At 32.5% G+C, this 13,300-nt stretch overlaps 1 protein-coding gene across 1 annotated transcript in view; it reads right to left on the bottom strand.

The window, feature by feature from the left end:
• The window catches only part of VPS13B (vacuolar protein sorting 13 homolog B (yeast)), a 933,283-nt gene that overhangs the window by 883,175 nt on the left and 36,808 nt on the right, over positions 1-13,300 (bottom strand). Inside the window, exons 4-5 of the mRNA XM_012643529.1 lie at positions 11,091-11,211; positions 1,203-1,370 (exon numbers count right to left, since the gene is read on the bottom strand). Of these exons, the coding sequence (XP_012498983.1) occupies positions 1,203-1,370; positions 11,091-11,211 (289 nt within the window). The remainder of the gene's footprint in view (positions 1-1,202; positions 1,371-11,090; positions 11,212-13,300) is intronic.

Genomic DNA, 13,300 nt, shown 5'->3' on the forward strand with positions numbered 1-13,300 from the left:
GTCTCGCTCTTGCTCAGGCTGGTTTCGAACTCCTGAGCTCAAACAATCCGCCCGCCTCAGCCTCCCAGAGAGCTAGGATTACAGGCGTGAGCCACGGCGCCCGGCCGGGGCCAACACTTTTAACAAATACATAAGTCACAAATTAAAGGTGCTCACAATAGTTCCTTTACTATTTTGTCCAAAAATACCCACTCCTACCCAACCAGAACATGTACCAATATTATGATTTAATTAATCTCTCCTGACAAACTTTAAGAGGCAGCATCTATCTCCTTCACAGCTATAATTTCAATGCTTAGCACAATGCCTATCACATAGAACATAGTAAGTTAAATAGTAATAAATAAATGGTATTTAAAATTTTATTATTACTTAAAAGCTCTTTTACAATAAGCAGAAGAATGTAGCAAGTAATAGCTAAAAGGAGGCTTCAGGGTAATAAAAATATTCCAAATGTGCTCTTGAATACTCAAGCCTAAAACATAAATCAATCAGATATATTGTTTTCCCATCACCAAGCTATGTAAAAGCAACATGTTCCCTTCCCTTCAAAAACATTAAAAATTCAAACATAATTTAATTTTTATTGCTACAGCCCATGGCACTGTCATGCACCACAAAAACAATGCTTCAATGATGGACTGCATATATGATGGCTGTCCAATAAAATTATAATACTGTATTTTTCTATACCTTTCCTATGCTTAGATATGTTTAGATACATGAATACTTACCACTGTGGTACAATTGCCTACAGTATTTGGTATAGTAACATGTTGTATAGGTTTGTAGCCTAGGAGCAACAGGCTATACGATATAGCCTAGGTGTGTAATAGGCTGTTTACGCTGTATGATGTTCATATTTATACAATGACAAAATCACCTAGTGACACATTTCTCAGAACACAACCCCACTGTTAAGTAATGCATGACCATATTCCATATCACATTTGGTACAAGCATGTGATGGGTGAGAAAGAATAAAAATATCAAAAAACGAGTATGTAGTTTCTTAATCTAAGGGGTATATTAACCTCCTATATATTGAATTTTCTTTATGTGAATTTTTTTCCAGGCTGGGGGCATATAGATTTCATTAGATTTATCAAAGAGCTATTTGGCCTTAAAAAAAAGAAAGGTTAGGAATCAAGGTAATTGTTTCGATTATAGAAAAATATACACTATTCTTGACATTTACTCACCAGAAATATCCATGAATGCACGATCCCATAATTCATCTACTGTATAGCATTCTGCAGAAGTGATGTTGACTGAAAGGACAATATCATCTTCAACATATTTTAGTATGAGATTATTTATAACAATGTTTACATTATTTACAACTCGTCTGATCAGACTCTGTACATAACCTATAAAATAGAAAAAAAGAATTAGCCACGAATATATCAATAAATAATTATTTCTTAAAATGTTATTAAACTTAATATATGTGAAAGGTGGGTATTATTTAGCATATTTCTCAAAGAGAAAACTAAAGTTCAGATAGGTTAAAAGCTTGCCAAAGTGACACAGGTAATAAGTAGCAGATCCAGTCCAACAAAAATCATTACCAAGAAGTTATATAATAAAGTGTTCATGTACTAAGAGATACCACAGAGACATCTTTTTAATAACAAAATACTAGATCCTATACAAAGATTATCCTATACTACAAGTAATTTGTCCAACTTCTGCTTATTTTATAAACATTTTCCAAAATGAAGCAATGTTACTATATGCTGATTATATAGTATATTAGAAGATGAGCTTCTTTAAGCCGCTTTTTGAACCAGCTACCATCATCTCTTCCTACTTTAGCCATTAAAATATTCAAAAGTTATGCCTGTGGGAAAAAAGGGAAGAGAAACATGCCCATCACAATGAATTCAACTGTACTCACTAATATATAATACTGAAACAGACTAGGGGAGAGAATGTGAATGAAGAAGAAAATGTAGAAAGAAAGTGTTAAAAAAAGATTTTAAAATAATGCAAAGAAGAAGATATAAAAAAGAAAAAAACATGGAAGGAAAGAAATTAGATAAAAGCAGAATGAGAACATAGGGAAATAAAAAACAGAAATAATATTTTTAAAAACTGAAAATTTAAAAAGTAGCAAACATTCTATTTCTCTCCATGGCTTGCTTAGAATCTCCAAAAAAAAATTGTTTTAATTTCATACTATTGTGGAATACTCCATAATCTCACTTATGTTTCTCATATAAATGTGTATGTATATGAATATATTATTGAGGAATTTAATTGAAAATATAAATAAAACTAAATACAAAAAGCATTTTAAAAGGTAGGAGAAAAATAAATCTTTTCCACTATAAAAAGTTATTTAAAAGGTAACGTATTTCCACTATTAAAAAATACTATTTAAAGGGTAATTAAAATTTTATCTATTTCATGAAACAACCATATGCTTGTATTCTTTAAACCAGAACTTTACTGGACAAAACAGAATCAACTTTTGTCAGCAACTGACATTGTTAACATCTATAGTAAAGCCTGCTGGGAGAAAGTTTATTTAAACCTATTCAACCATAACCTGTTTGCAAAACTCCTTCATGTATTCCCAATGATGAAAATAGAAAAGAAATGTAACACAATTTAGATTCAAGGTTTTCTCCTATATGGAAACTATCAGCAGTTTTTACAGTACCAATTATCATATGCTATAAAAGTAGCATGCAAAATATTAATAGATTTAAAGTAACAAATACTCTTTAATAAGAGTATATGCTAAAATATTTCTTAACAAATTAGACTTCCAAAAGAAATTTTAAGTATCAAAATTTTCAACCTTTGTACATTACCCCATATTCTTACTCAACACAGACGTTAAAAATAAAAATAAATATTTCTAAGAAGTCAAGTAAGCATGACTAATATTGGTTTTCATATTTCTCAAAAACCTGTCATCAATAGGGAACTCATAAAACCACTTAAGAGTTCATCAGTTTTTATTATCTTCAAAACAAGATTAAAGATAGCACTAGAGAAAATATGTAATGTGAAGCAATAGAAAAATAATATAATATGTATTTTAATACAGAACACTACTGATGGATTTTTCATCTATTTTTTAACACTTTCTCTTACATTCACATTATATAACTAACATACAAATTGAGATAAATGAGCCAATTCACCACAGTAATCAAATACCTAAAGAATTACTTCTATAGAACACCATTTATGTTTTCTTATTAAAAATGCAATGCCTAAGTAACAGGAATTTATCAATGGAATAAATGATACACTATCTCTAACACCCCTCTTCACTTGGTTTTAAGCAAACTACAAGATAGTGTCAGACAGATCTAATAACACTCATCATTCCATAATTAGAGACTCTCTAGGAGTGTATTTGTTCAAACAGCATAATAAAAATCTACATCTACTGAATAAACATATGAAAATGGAAGGTCACCCTGGGGATAAGAACCTACAAGATGTAATATTAGATGGCTCTAAAATAGCCTGTTACTCGTCAACCTTTCCAGAAATTCTTATTATTTACTCTCCCCCACCCACAAAACTCCCTCTTCCAAATACATACATCTACACCCACAGGACCAGGTGAAAATACTATGAATTTTCACTAACTTTGCTCATTTTCTTCCTCCCATTTAGAATATTTTCTGTCCATTCTCCCTTATTGTTCAGGCCCAGTATAACTGTCCCCTCCTCTATATCCTCTTCTCCAATGTCCCCCACCCTACACATCAACATTAAGGAGAACTACCTCTACCACTTTTCTTGGGCTTATGTTACTACTCATCCTTTGTTTATGTATAAGTATACTTATCCTCTCTAATAAAATATGAAATCCTAGAGGGAAAAGATTGTGTCATATTTCTCTGATATTCTTAAATGGCATATATTAAATAATTTTAGTTAACAAAGAGACACCATCTGCAATTGATTCATCCTGATGTGGTCACTGGGAAGCCAAAGTTGCTCATAATCAGAAATTCCATGGTTGATGACTTGGTTACAGTACATAAAGACATCTTAGTCAAGTTTTTGGTATAAAATAACTCATTCAGGTGTTATATGGCATCATATAGGCAATTCATGCTCAGTTCTTTATAATGTTCTTGCCTTTCTTGGAAGGCTGAAATTATTTCAAAATAAAACCTTGTTTAAAAAGGCTAAGAATAACGAATCTTTATTGTCAATGCCGTAGACAGGTCCGATAAAACATGAATCAAAAGCATTCATCAGATTTTATTAATTAGATAATAACTTTGGGCAATTAATGTAGGAGCTAAGGAAAATGTGAGTTGAGAATACTATCAGTATTATTATTTAAGATGGTCACAGAAATTCTAGACAACTAAATAAAGGGAAAAAAGAGAAGTATTGATAAGGAAGATACAAAATCATCATTTCACAAAGATGATAGTATTTTTCTATAGAAAATCCAAAAGAAACAATCAAAAATACTGAATATTGACTAGCTAACAAAATATAAAAATTAGCTTTCCTATGCAACAGAGTGATGAAAAGAAAATGGTAAAAATGGTAATACCAACTAGTAATAAAATGTATGAGATAGCACTTTCCATCTATCAGGTTTGAAAATAATGTTTTTTAACAATAAAAAACAACACACATTCGAAAAAATGTGTTTGGAAGAAAGTATTGTTACAAACATTTCACAGAGTAATTTGGACATGCCCAAAACCTTAAAATTACTCATGAATTTTGATTCTACAAATTAGTAAGAATTTCTCCTAAGGAAATAAACAGAGGTGCATGCAAATATTTAACCCACCAGTGTGTTTGTTAAAGCATTCTTCAAAACTGAAAATGACAAACCTAGATATCAAACAAAAAGGTACTGGTTAAGTAAACTGCAGAGTAGTTATACAATGGAATACATGACAGTGATTAAAATGGCACTGGAAAAACTATTAATGACATGGAAGCATGTTTCTGGCATAACAGTAAATAAAAAATTCGGATTACAAAAGCAAAAAAGCGTATGTGTGTGTGTGTGTGTGTGTGTGTGTGTGTACACAGAAAGAAAAGAGTCTCTTAAGACGTTGTATACCAAAATGTTAATAGGTCCCAGTTCCGGGTAAGATAAAGTAAGCACTCCACCCTGTCTTTCCCAGTGAACGCAGCAATAAAACCTGGAGAGAATGTATGGAGCAGCTACTTCAGGGCTCTGAAAAGTAAACAGTAGGCATGAGAGGTGAAAGAGAAACAAAAAACAGAACTCACAAAGGTAAAACAAAAAATAAAATCATAGGTGAAAATTCAAATATATCAATAATTACATTCTAATTGAATCGCTTTGTGGTCAACGAGGATGATGTATATGATAGTGATGCTGTGAAATCTGTTGAGACTTCCTTTTCAACTAGGTGTTTATCAATATCTGCAATATCTGCAGATATTAAATGTGTGCATAAAAACAATGTATACCGTCTTACATACTTAGTGAGCAGTTTTACATGAATCTACCAGAATAATTTCAGTAATGTTGACATTCGAACATCCAATTTGAAGCTTTTTCTCATCCTTGACCACATTTCAAGGTTGTTAGGTGCATAAAACGTCATTCTATATTCTCTGGAAAACTGTACTTTTATTATTTAGTGTCTGCATTATATATCTCCATTAATGCTTTTGCTTTTAGTTCTATTTTGCCTCATTTTTATACTAAAAATACAGATTATTTTTGGATAGTATTTGGCTGCTATGTCATTTCCTATCCTTTCATTTTCAATCTGTCTTGCCTCTGGGTTTGTTTTTTGTTTTTTTTTTTTGAGACAGGGACTCACTCTATTGCCCAGTCTAGAGTGCAGTGGTGTCATAATAGCTCACTGCAACCTCAAATTTCTGGGCTCAAGCGATCCTCACACCTCAGCCTTCATAATAGCTGGGACTACAGGTGCACCACCATGCCCACCTAATTTTTCTATTTTTTGTAGAGATGATGCTCACTATGTTGCCCAGGATGGTCTCAAACTCCTGGCCTCAAGTAATCCTCCTGTCTCGGTCTCCCAAAGTGTTAGGATTACAGGCGTGAGCCACCACACCCAGCCTTGCCTCTGTTTTATATGTGTGCTTCAGGAGCCACACACATACCTGGACATAACCATCCCTTCCTTTCAGTGCCCGAAAGATATTTCTTTTGCTTCATTAGAGCTTTTCTTCCTTCTGTTTTGCACTGTGTAGTGTACAAAATCTCTTATACTAAACAGTTAATTCTTTGAGGACAAAGATAGCCTTCAATGAACCAACTGCTATAGCATATTCTCATTCACATAGCCAATACAGATTAAGAAAACTGAACAATCTGCCTCTACTAAGCAATATTTTGAAAATTTAATATAATTAGAATGAAATAAAGGCTCTCCAATTACCACCTTTTCTATAATAAAATATAAACATATTTTGCAGGTTATTAACAAAATAATAGTTTGAAGCATAATCTATTTAAAAATGGATTGGTATATTAATGAGAAAGAATACCTATATGGCAGAGATGGCTAGCTATCCGTCAATAAATTGTGCTCCCTTGGGGGGGGGGGCAGCAAGGCAACATACGTAACCTAAACATCTGTACCCCCATAATATGCTGAAATAAAAAAATAAAATAAATAAATAAATAAATTGTGTTCCCAATTCCAGAATGTGGAATTGTTATCAAAATATAACTTCCAACTCATACATAATGTCCATCCTCAGTGAAATTTAAGCAAAAGAGTATGCATCGCTTCCAGCTGGGGATATTAAGAAGGAGCTAGGTCTTCTCCAAACTCTTTGCTATTAGAAAGGCTGAAAGCAGCAGAATCCAAATCTGGCCTAGAGGATACCAGAGCCTCAAGATAAAAGCAGCCTGGAGTCCTGGTGGAACACTGTCTTTGAACTGTTACATGGAAAATAATAACACTTCCATTGTGTTAAGCCACTAAAATTTAGAGGTTAACTTGTCCACCAGTTAACATTACCCCTAACTTATACAATTTATCACTGTTGCTTAAATTTTAAAAAAATTTCTACCAGAAAACTTTAATGGATGATATTAAAACAATACAAGCATTATAATGTTAAAACATAAAAAGATATGAAATAAGTTCTGTGTTTTTTTAATCATTTGCAACAGAGTCTTTCCTACTCTTAGATGCTCCAGAAAGAAACAGCTTTAAATATTTATACCCCACAGTCAAACACAAAGAAAATGTTTGTGCTATCTTCTATAACAATTTACTGTCATTTTTGAGTCAGGTTCTTGAATAGTTGATATATTACAATATTCTTAAATTATCTGACATATCCTCTAACTACTATTAAACTTCCTTCAAGAAACTTTTCAGAAAACCAAGCCCTAAATGCCCACTATGGCAAGCATTTCAGCACATACACACATATATTGTCCTCTATTTCATATTCAATATTTTCTGTAGAAAACAGGAAAAAGCTGAGTAAATATCTGCTAATTTAATAATGTCTCCCCATGTATACCAAAATACCAAAATTTCCATTTTCTCATTCTCAAAATGTAGGCTAGATCAGAGGCTTAAGCTTAGCCTATGGATGGACTTCTAGGTATATGAATATCCTAAAAATATAAACAAATTTTGAATGTGCATATGTGGGTCTACTATTTTTTCAATGGGTTTTAAAGGATTCATAACCTAAAAGAGACTAACCGCTAGACCAGAAAATCTGAGATAGCGTCTTATTCCAAATCTCAGTGACTCTATGAATTGGATTATCTAAGCCTGAGGAAAATATGTGATTTTGTATATTTCAGTAAGCATGTATGCTCATTATGAACCAGACATTGTAGTAGATCAGGGGCCAGCAAAACAAGGCCTGTGACATCTGGTTTTATAAAGTCTTATTAGAACACAGCCACATTCATTAGTTTATTAATCATCTGTGGCTGGTTTCATGCTACATCAGAAGAGATAGCTCTGACAGAAAACACATGGTTTGCAAATCCTAAAATATTTACTAACTGGCCCTTTACAGAAAATGTTTGCTAGCTCTTGTGCTGGATGGTAAAGATCAAAGATGACTAAATCACATCTTCTGATCCAGTGGGCAACACAGTTTTTGTTTAACCACATCCTAAATATTTCCACTGAAGTGTGTGTGTGTGTGTGTGTGTGTGTGTGTGTGTGATATAATGTGTACATACATATACACATATCATAAGTAAAAGGGTAAGGAGAAGAAAAGGAAAGAGATAATGGCAATACCAAGAAAGAGGAAGCTATACAATGGAACACAAAATTTGTCTCTGAGCTTCCTAGCAGACAAGAAAGGTAGAAATTTTTTTTAAAAGAGATGGGGTTTCTCTCTGTTGTCCAGGCTGGAGTGCAGTGGAATGATCATAGCCCACTGCAGCCTCATATTCCTGGGCTCAAGAGGTCCTCCTGTCTTAGCCTCCTGAATAGCTGGGATAACAGGCTTGAGCCACCACTTCCCACTAGGGAGTATTTTTTAAAATGAGTAATAGGAAAAAGACATACAATTAAGAGATCCTGAAAAATTAAAGGACAATGCCTTTTAAAGCCATTTTAGAGAAATGCAGAAGAAGCCCACAAATCACTGTTTCTTATAACATATTAATACTTCAATAAAAGCCAAGGGCTATATAATTCAGAGTACAGAACTGAATAATCCAGGTATCTAGCTTAGAAGTAGTCTCATTTTACGCTGAGATAAGGTGCAGAGAATACTGAGGAAACATGAATGATAAATAAATAAATGAAATATCCTTAAATTCTCTAATTGTCACCATATCTTATAGGATATGCTAAGCCCACAATTCAAAACTGTTATTATTAGCAATAATTGAAGGTCTTATATCATTTACAGAAAGAATGTGTTCTCTTCAAATCGATCAGATTCAAACTCTTTTGACCTTCCTCCAGTAAGAAATATTATATCATACCCTAGCACAAGCACATACACATATACAAATTTCTTCAAATATTACTAACATTTACTATATGTTAATATGCTACGTGGTTTTCTATTCTATGCCATATATTTTTAAATGGTTGCCATGACCCACTAAATTGTTTTAACAATGCACTAAGTAGCCAGGATCCAGAGTCTGAAAAAGACTCCTCTAGACTCCAAGAATAGAGATCACAAAAAGGATATTAGATAATGATTTGTATTCTGTTAGAGAGCCACCTATTCTTTAAAGGAATAAAACAAATGACTGTCTATTGGCAACAATAAAACTTTTCTCAAAAATCATCTCTGGCTCTACATAAATGCTCAAACTCCAAAATTGCAACCACAGATCCTAGAAGAAATAACTTTGCCCCAGAAAATTCTGAAAGCAGGAATTTATTTCTACCATGAAAGAACTTTAATATGATCCACAGGCAGACTAAGGTTGCCAGAAATGAATCCTCCAATAACGATATGAGTTGACTTTTAAACAAAATGATTTACCATTATCCAACGGGATTCTCAAATTATCCCTTTTTTATCCCTTTGGCAAAATTAAGTTTAGCTGCTCTGCCTCCCACTAATTGGCCAAAAGCTTTAGTTACTTCTTAAAGCAATGCCTTCACTGTGATTTACATCAGCATGAAGGAGGATATGAGCCCTCCTGTTAGGTAAGGTAGGAAAGTACATGCTAATCCAAAAGCTACCTCACTTAAGTAGTTCAGGTAGAATACAATGCTGATATATGCTACTAAAAATATGATGTTTTATGCTATGTTTATGTTTTTATGTTTTGTGCCAATAAAAATAGGCTAACTCTTGTGATTCTGAGTATCAGTCTAAAATCTATTGATAATACAGACTTTTAAGAATCATTAAAACTCTGGGACATGTTTTGAGTATATGCAGATTAGCCCACAGAAGGTTTCTATCTATGAAATTAACAAGTGACGATGGCTTCAAATTTTTCTTAAACAAGTTCTTTCTTGCAACAAGAGTCAATGATTAAATTTAAAACTGATTATTCTTTGCCAAGAGAGACAGCAAAAGAGACTGACCAATGCTTCTATACCATGCTGGTATAGGAAGTTTTGAGAGCATATGCAGTCAGAAATTTGGAGGGGTAAAAGGGTTGCCTAGTTAATAAGAACAAGCTACAGTTTAACTTACAGTTTAATTTAATTCCCTGGGATTTTTCCCAAGGAGTTAATTAATAAGAAAAAGTTTAGAAAGTTCTAGATCCATTACACTACTCAACACAGAATTGGAACCAATTAGAAGTAAAATTTCTTCTGACACCTTCAGCAGCTTGTGGCAAATAATCTACCCAAAAGCCAGAGGGATTACCAAGCTTGTTAGGTTGCGTTCTAAAGAATACTAAGCATCACCATAGCACTAGCTAATAATGTTCAATTCAAATATAACTTAGGACATATACGGGGGGGCGTGAAATTATATACCTAATTCCAGCCTCTTACAAGTAGATAGTGCCAGAAGACTAGCAACAATTAAGTAGGTTAGCAAAAAGTTTACAAACCTTTCACACAGAAAACAAATATATACCATGTCCAATATAACTCTTAAAAAAGGAATGACTGATAAATAAAATCAAAAGAGAAGTAACTGATAAACAACTCCAACTGTAAAAAAGCAGCAATGCACTTTGGCCACAGAGCTGACATGTAACGATCTTTTTTTCCTACATTAAATATTTACCAAGGAACTGTTTTTTGCAAGCCACTACTGTCTCATGTAAATAAAAACTTCAGGAAATAAAAGAGATGATATTTAAGGCCTGGTTCCATTCCCAAAATTCTGTGATTCCATTAGTGATGAGCTTCCAGAAACTCAGAACAATCTCGTCTCTTCTCTGTTTATCAAGACACAAAGAGAACAAGGACACTATGAGTTTTTGCTTAGAGAGGCTGTAAGAAACTCAGAGAACAGCCTGTTACAAAAGAGGATAGAAATTTGAATGAAAGCTATTTGTGAGGGCTCTGAACGCAACCTGTTCTGAAGTCATGCAGCAAGTGCATATGCATAGAACCTAAAAGTTTTATGACACCAAAAATGTATATTCTACAAAGGCCTAACACAATAATCAGTAACACCTAAAATTTGGCTTTATCAATCCCATGATAAGTTACCTGGTGGTAAGTCAGGATCTGTAGGAGCAGCCTGCTGAATTCTCCGGGGTTTTATTGATGATTTTGTGTTCTCAGTAGTACTACGGTTGGTAGAATTAGAACCACAGCTTTCATGGTCATCCTATTTTTATTTTAAAGAAAGAAAAACAAAAGCATCAATCATACTTAAGAATTAGGAAAAATTTTGTTTAATATATGCAGTTTATGGTTACACTGAGGAAGATTTCTAATTTTATTTTAGCTCTAAAAAACTACATAACCAACTTTCAAACTTTGTATTCTCAAACAGCATTTAAAAAATAACTAGTTTAAAACTATAAATTTTTCCTTTCTTTAGCTGAGTATCAAAACAAACTAATTGACAATGTGTTCAAAGAATTCTTATTTATGGCACTAGCAAAAGAAATGACTATTTAATGGAAGCTTTTAAACAATGTCCAACTCTAAGTGCAAAATAAATGAAAAGGGTATTAATTTTTCCCTTATTTGTTGTTGACATGTTAAAATCCTCACTATTTTGAATCCAAGCTCTCTTCTTAGCCATCTTTAATGATTAATCTTAATTATCCTGAGAGTCTTTTACATCCTATTTAACACTGTTTACTGAATTATTTATTATTCATGTTAGATATAAGGTTTAAATGGTTTCAATATGAATAATATAGAAACAAATTAAACAGATCTTAGAAATTTATTTTATTTATAAAATGCAAATGAATACTCTTTTCCTGTTCTGATTCAACATTTACATAATGTTCTTACACACCAATTGCTGGATTTACAAAGATAAATTAGATATAATGCTTATTATCAAGGATTTCAGAATCTATCAAACACACATATAACTAATTCTACCAAAGCAACACTTTTTTTCTTTGTTTTTAAGTAATAAGAGCACAAAGAAAGTCATTCTACTGGAAGACCTAGAAAGGTCAAGCCCTTAAAAACTGAATGTAGGAATGTTTTAGGTTAAGACTGGAGGCTAAATATTAGGGGGGGAAACCATAAGCAAAAGCAAAACAGTAGAAATGTATGTAGCACATATAAGGAATGATGATTAGTGAAATAAGGCCAGAGTATACATTGTTTAAGATGGAAGAACAATACCAGAAGCTAAAAGCATGGAATAGTTCAATAAAAAATGGGGTTATGTTAAAAACTATAGAGATATTCTCAGTCTTCATTCCAATTAATCTGTTTCAAGATTTGGTAAATAGGAGAAGACTGCCAACAACCTATAATAAGAAAGAAGATTTAGTAGTTCCATTAGAGAGACAGGAGTGGGAGCAATAAATGAATATGCAAAGAGTAAATCAGAAATGAAAATGGAATCAATAAGAACAAACTGCTCTTTCAAGAAGATGGGCATTATCAGGAGAAAAGAGATGAGGTAGTAATATGAGGTAAAAATCACCTGGAAACTTCTTATTACTTTTTTAAGGATAAAAGAGCACATTTTTGGTTGGAGGAAAGATACACATGAGAAGTGAGAAATCAAAGATACCAACGCAAAGGGTAACTGATGGTGCACTGTGTACCATCAATTAATCAATAATAACACTATTTTATAATAGGTACAAAAATGTAACAAATTTAGTTTTTCTATTTTATATATTTGAAGAGAAAATTTCAAGAGCAAATAAAAATAATCATCATTAATTTACCAAATAGGGTACAAAAGGCAAATAAGAACCATAAGACCTCCTATAGAAAACAAAAATTCTTACTCAATACCACACGAAGTATACAATAAAAAATGAATCTTTTACAAGAGAGCATGGCTTCAGATGCTAGCAATGCATTAGAAAAAAATTTTAAACTAAATACAAGCAAAAAGTAAAAGATGTGCTATCATAAACAAAGAAAATGTTCTCATGAACTTATGTTCATTTTAAGTTAATGCAAAACAAACATCACAGATTTCATTCCACAAAACAACTTCACTATTCAATCTTTGTAATGACACCTTCTGTTATTTTGGGGGATGTTATAGTCTTTAAATACTAAAAGACTACTACTGTGAATAAGCTTACAGTAATTATTTTTAGTTCGACTTACATCCTTAAAAATGTCCATAGTCATATACTTCTGCACAATGTTAACATTAAAAGCACACTATTAATTTTTTAAACATGTGGTTGTCTCAAAAGCCCAGAAGTAAAACATGTTCATTAAAGAGATGTGAAAAAGTTCCAAGTGAACTGCCAAAA

This window comes from Propithecus coquereli, unplaced genomic scaffold (genome assembly GCF_000956105.1).
Source record: "Propithecus coquereli isolate 6110/MARCELLA unplaced genomic scaffold, Pcoq_1.0 Scaffold2, whole genome shotgun sequence".
NCBI classification, from domain to species: Eukaryota; Metazoa; Chordata; class Mammalia; order Primates; family Indriidae; genus Propithecus; species Propithecus coquereli.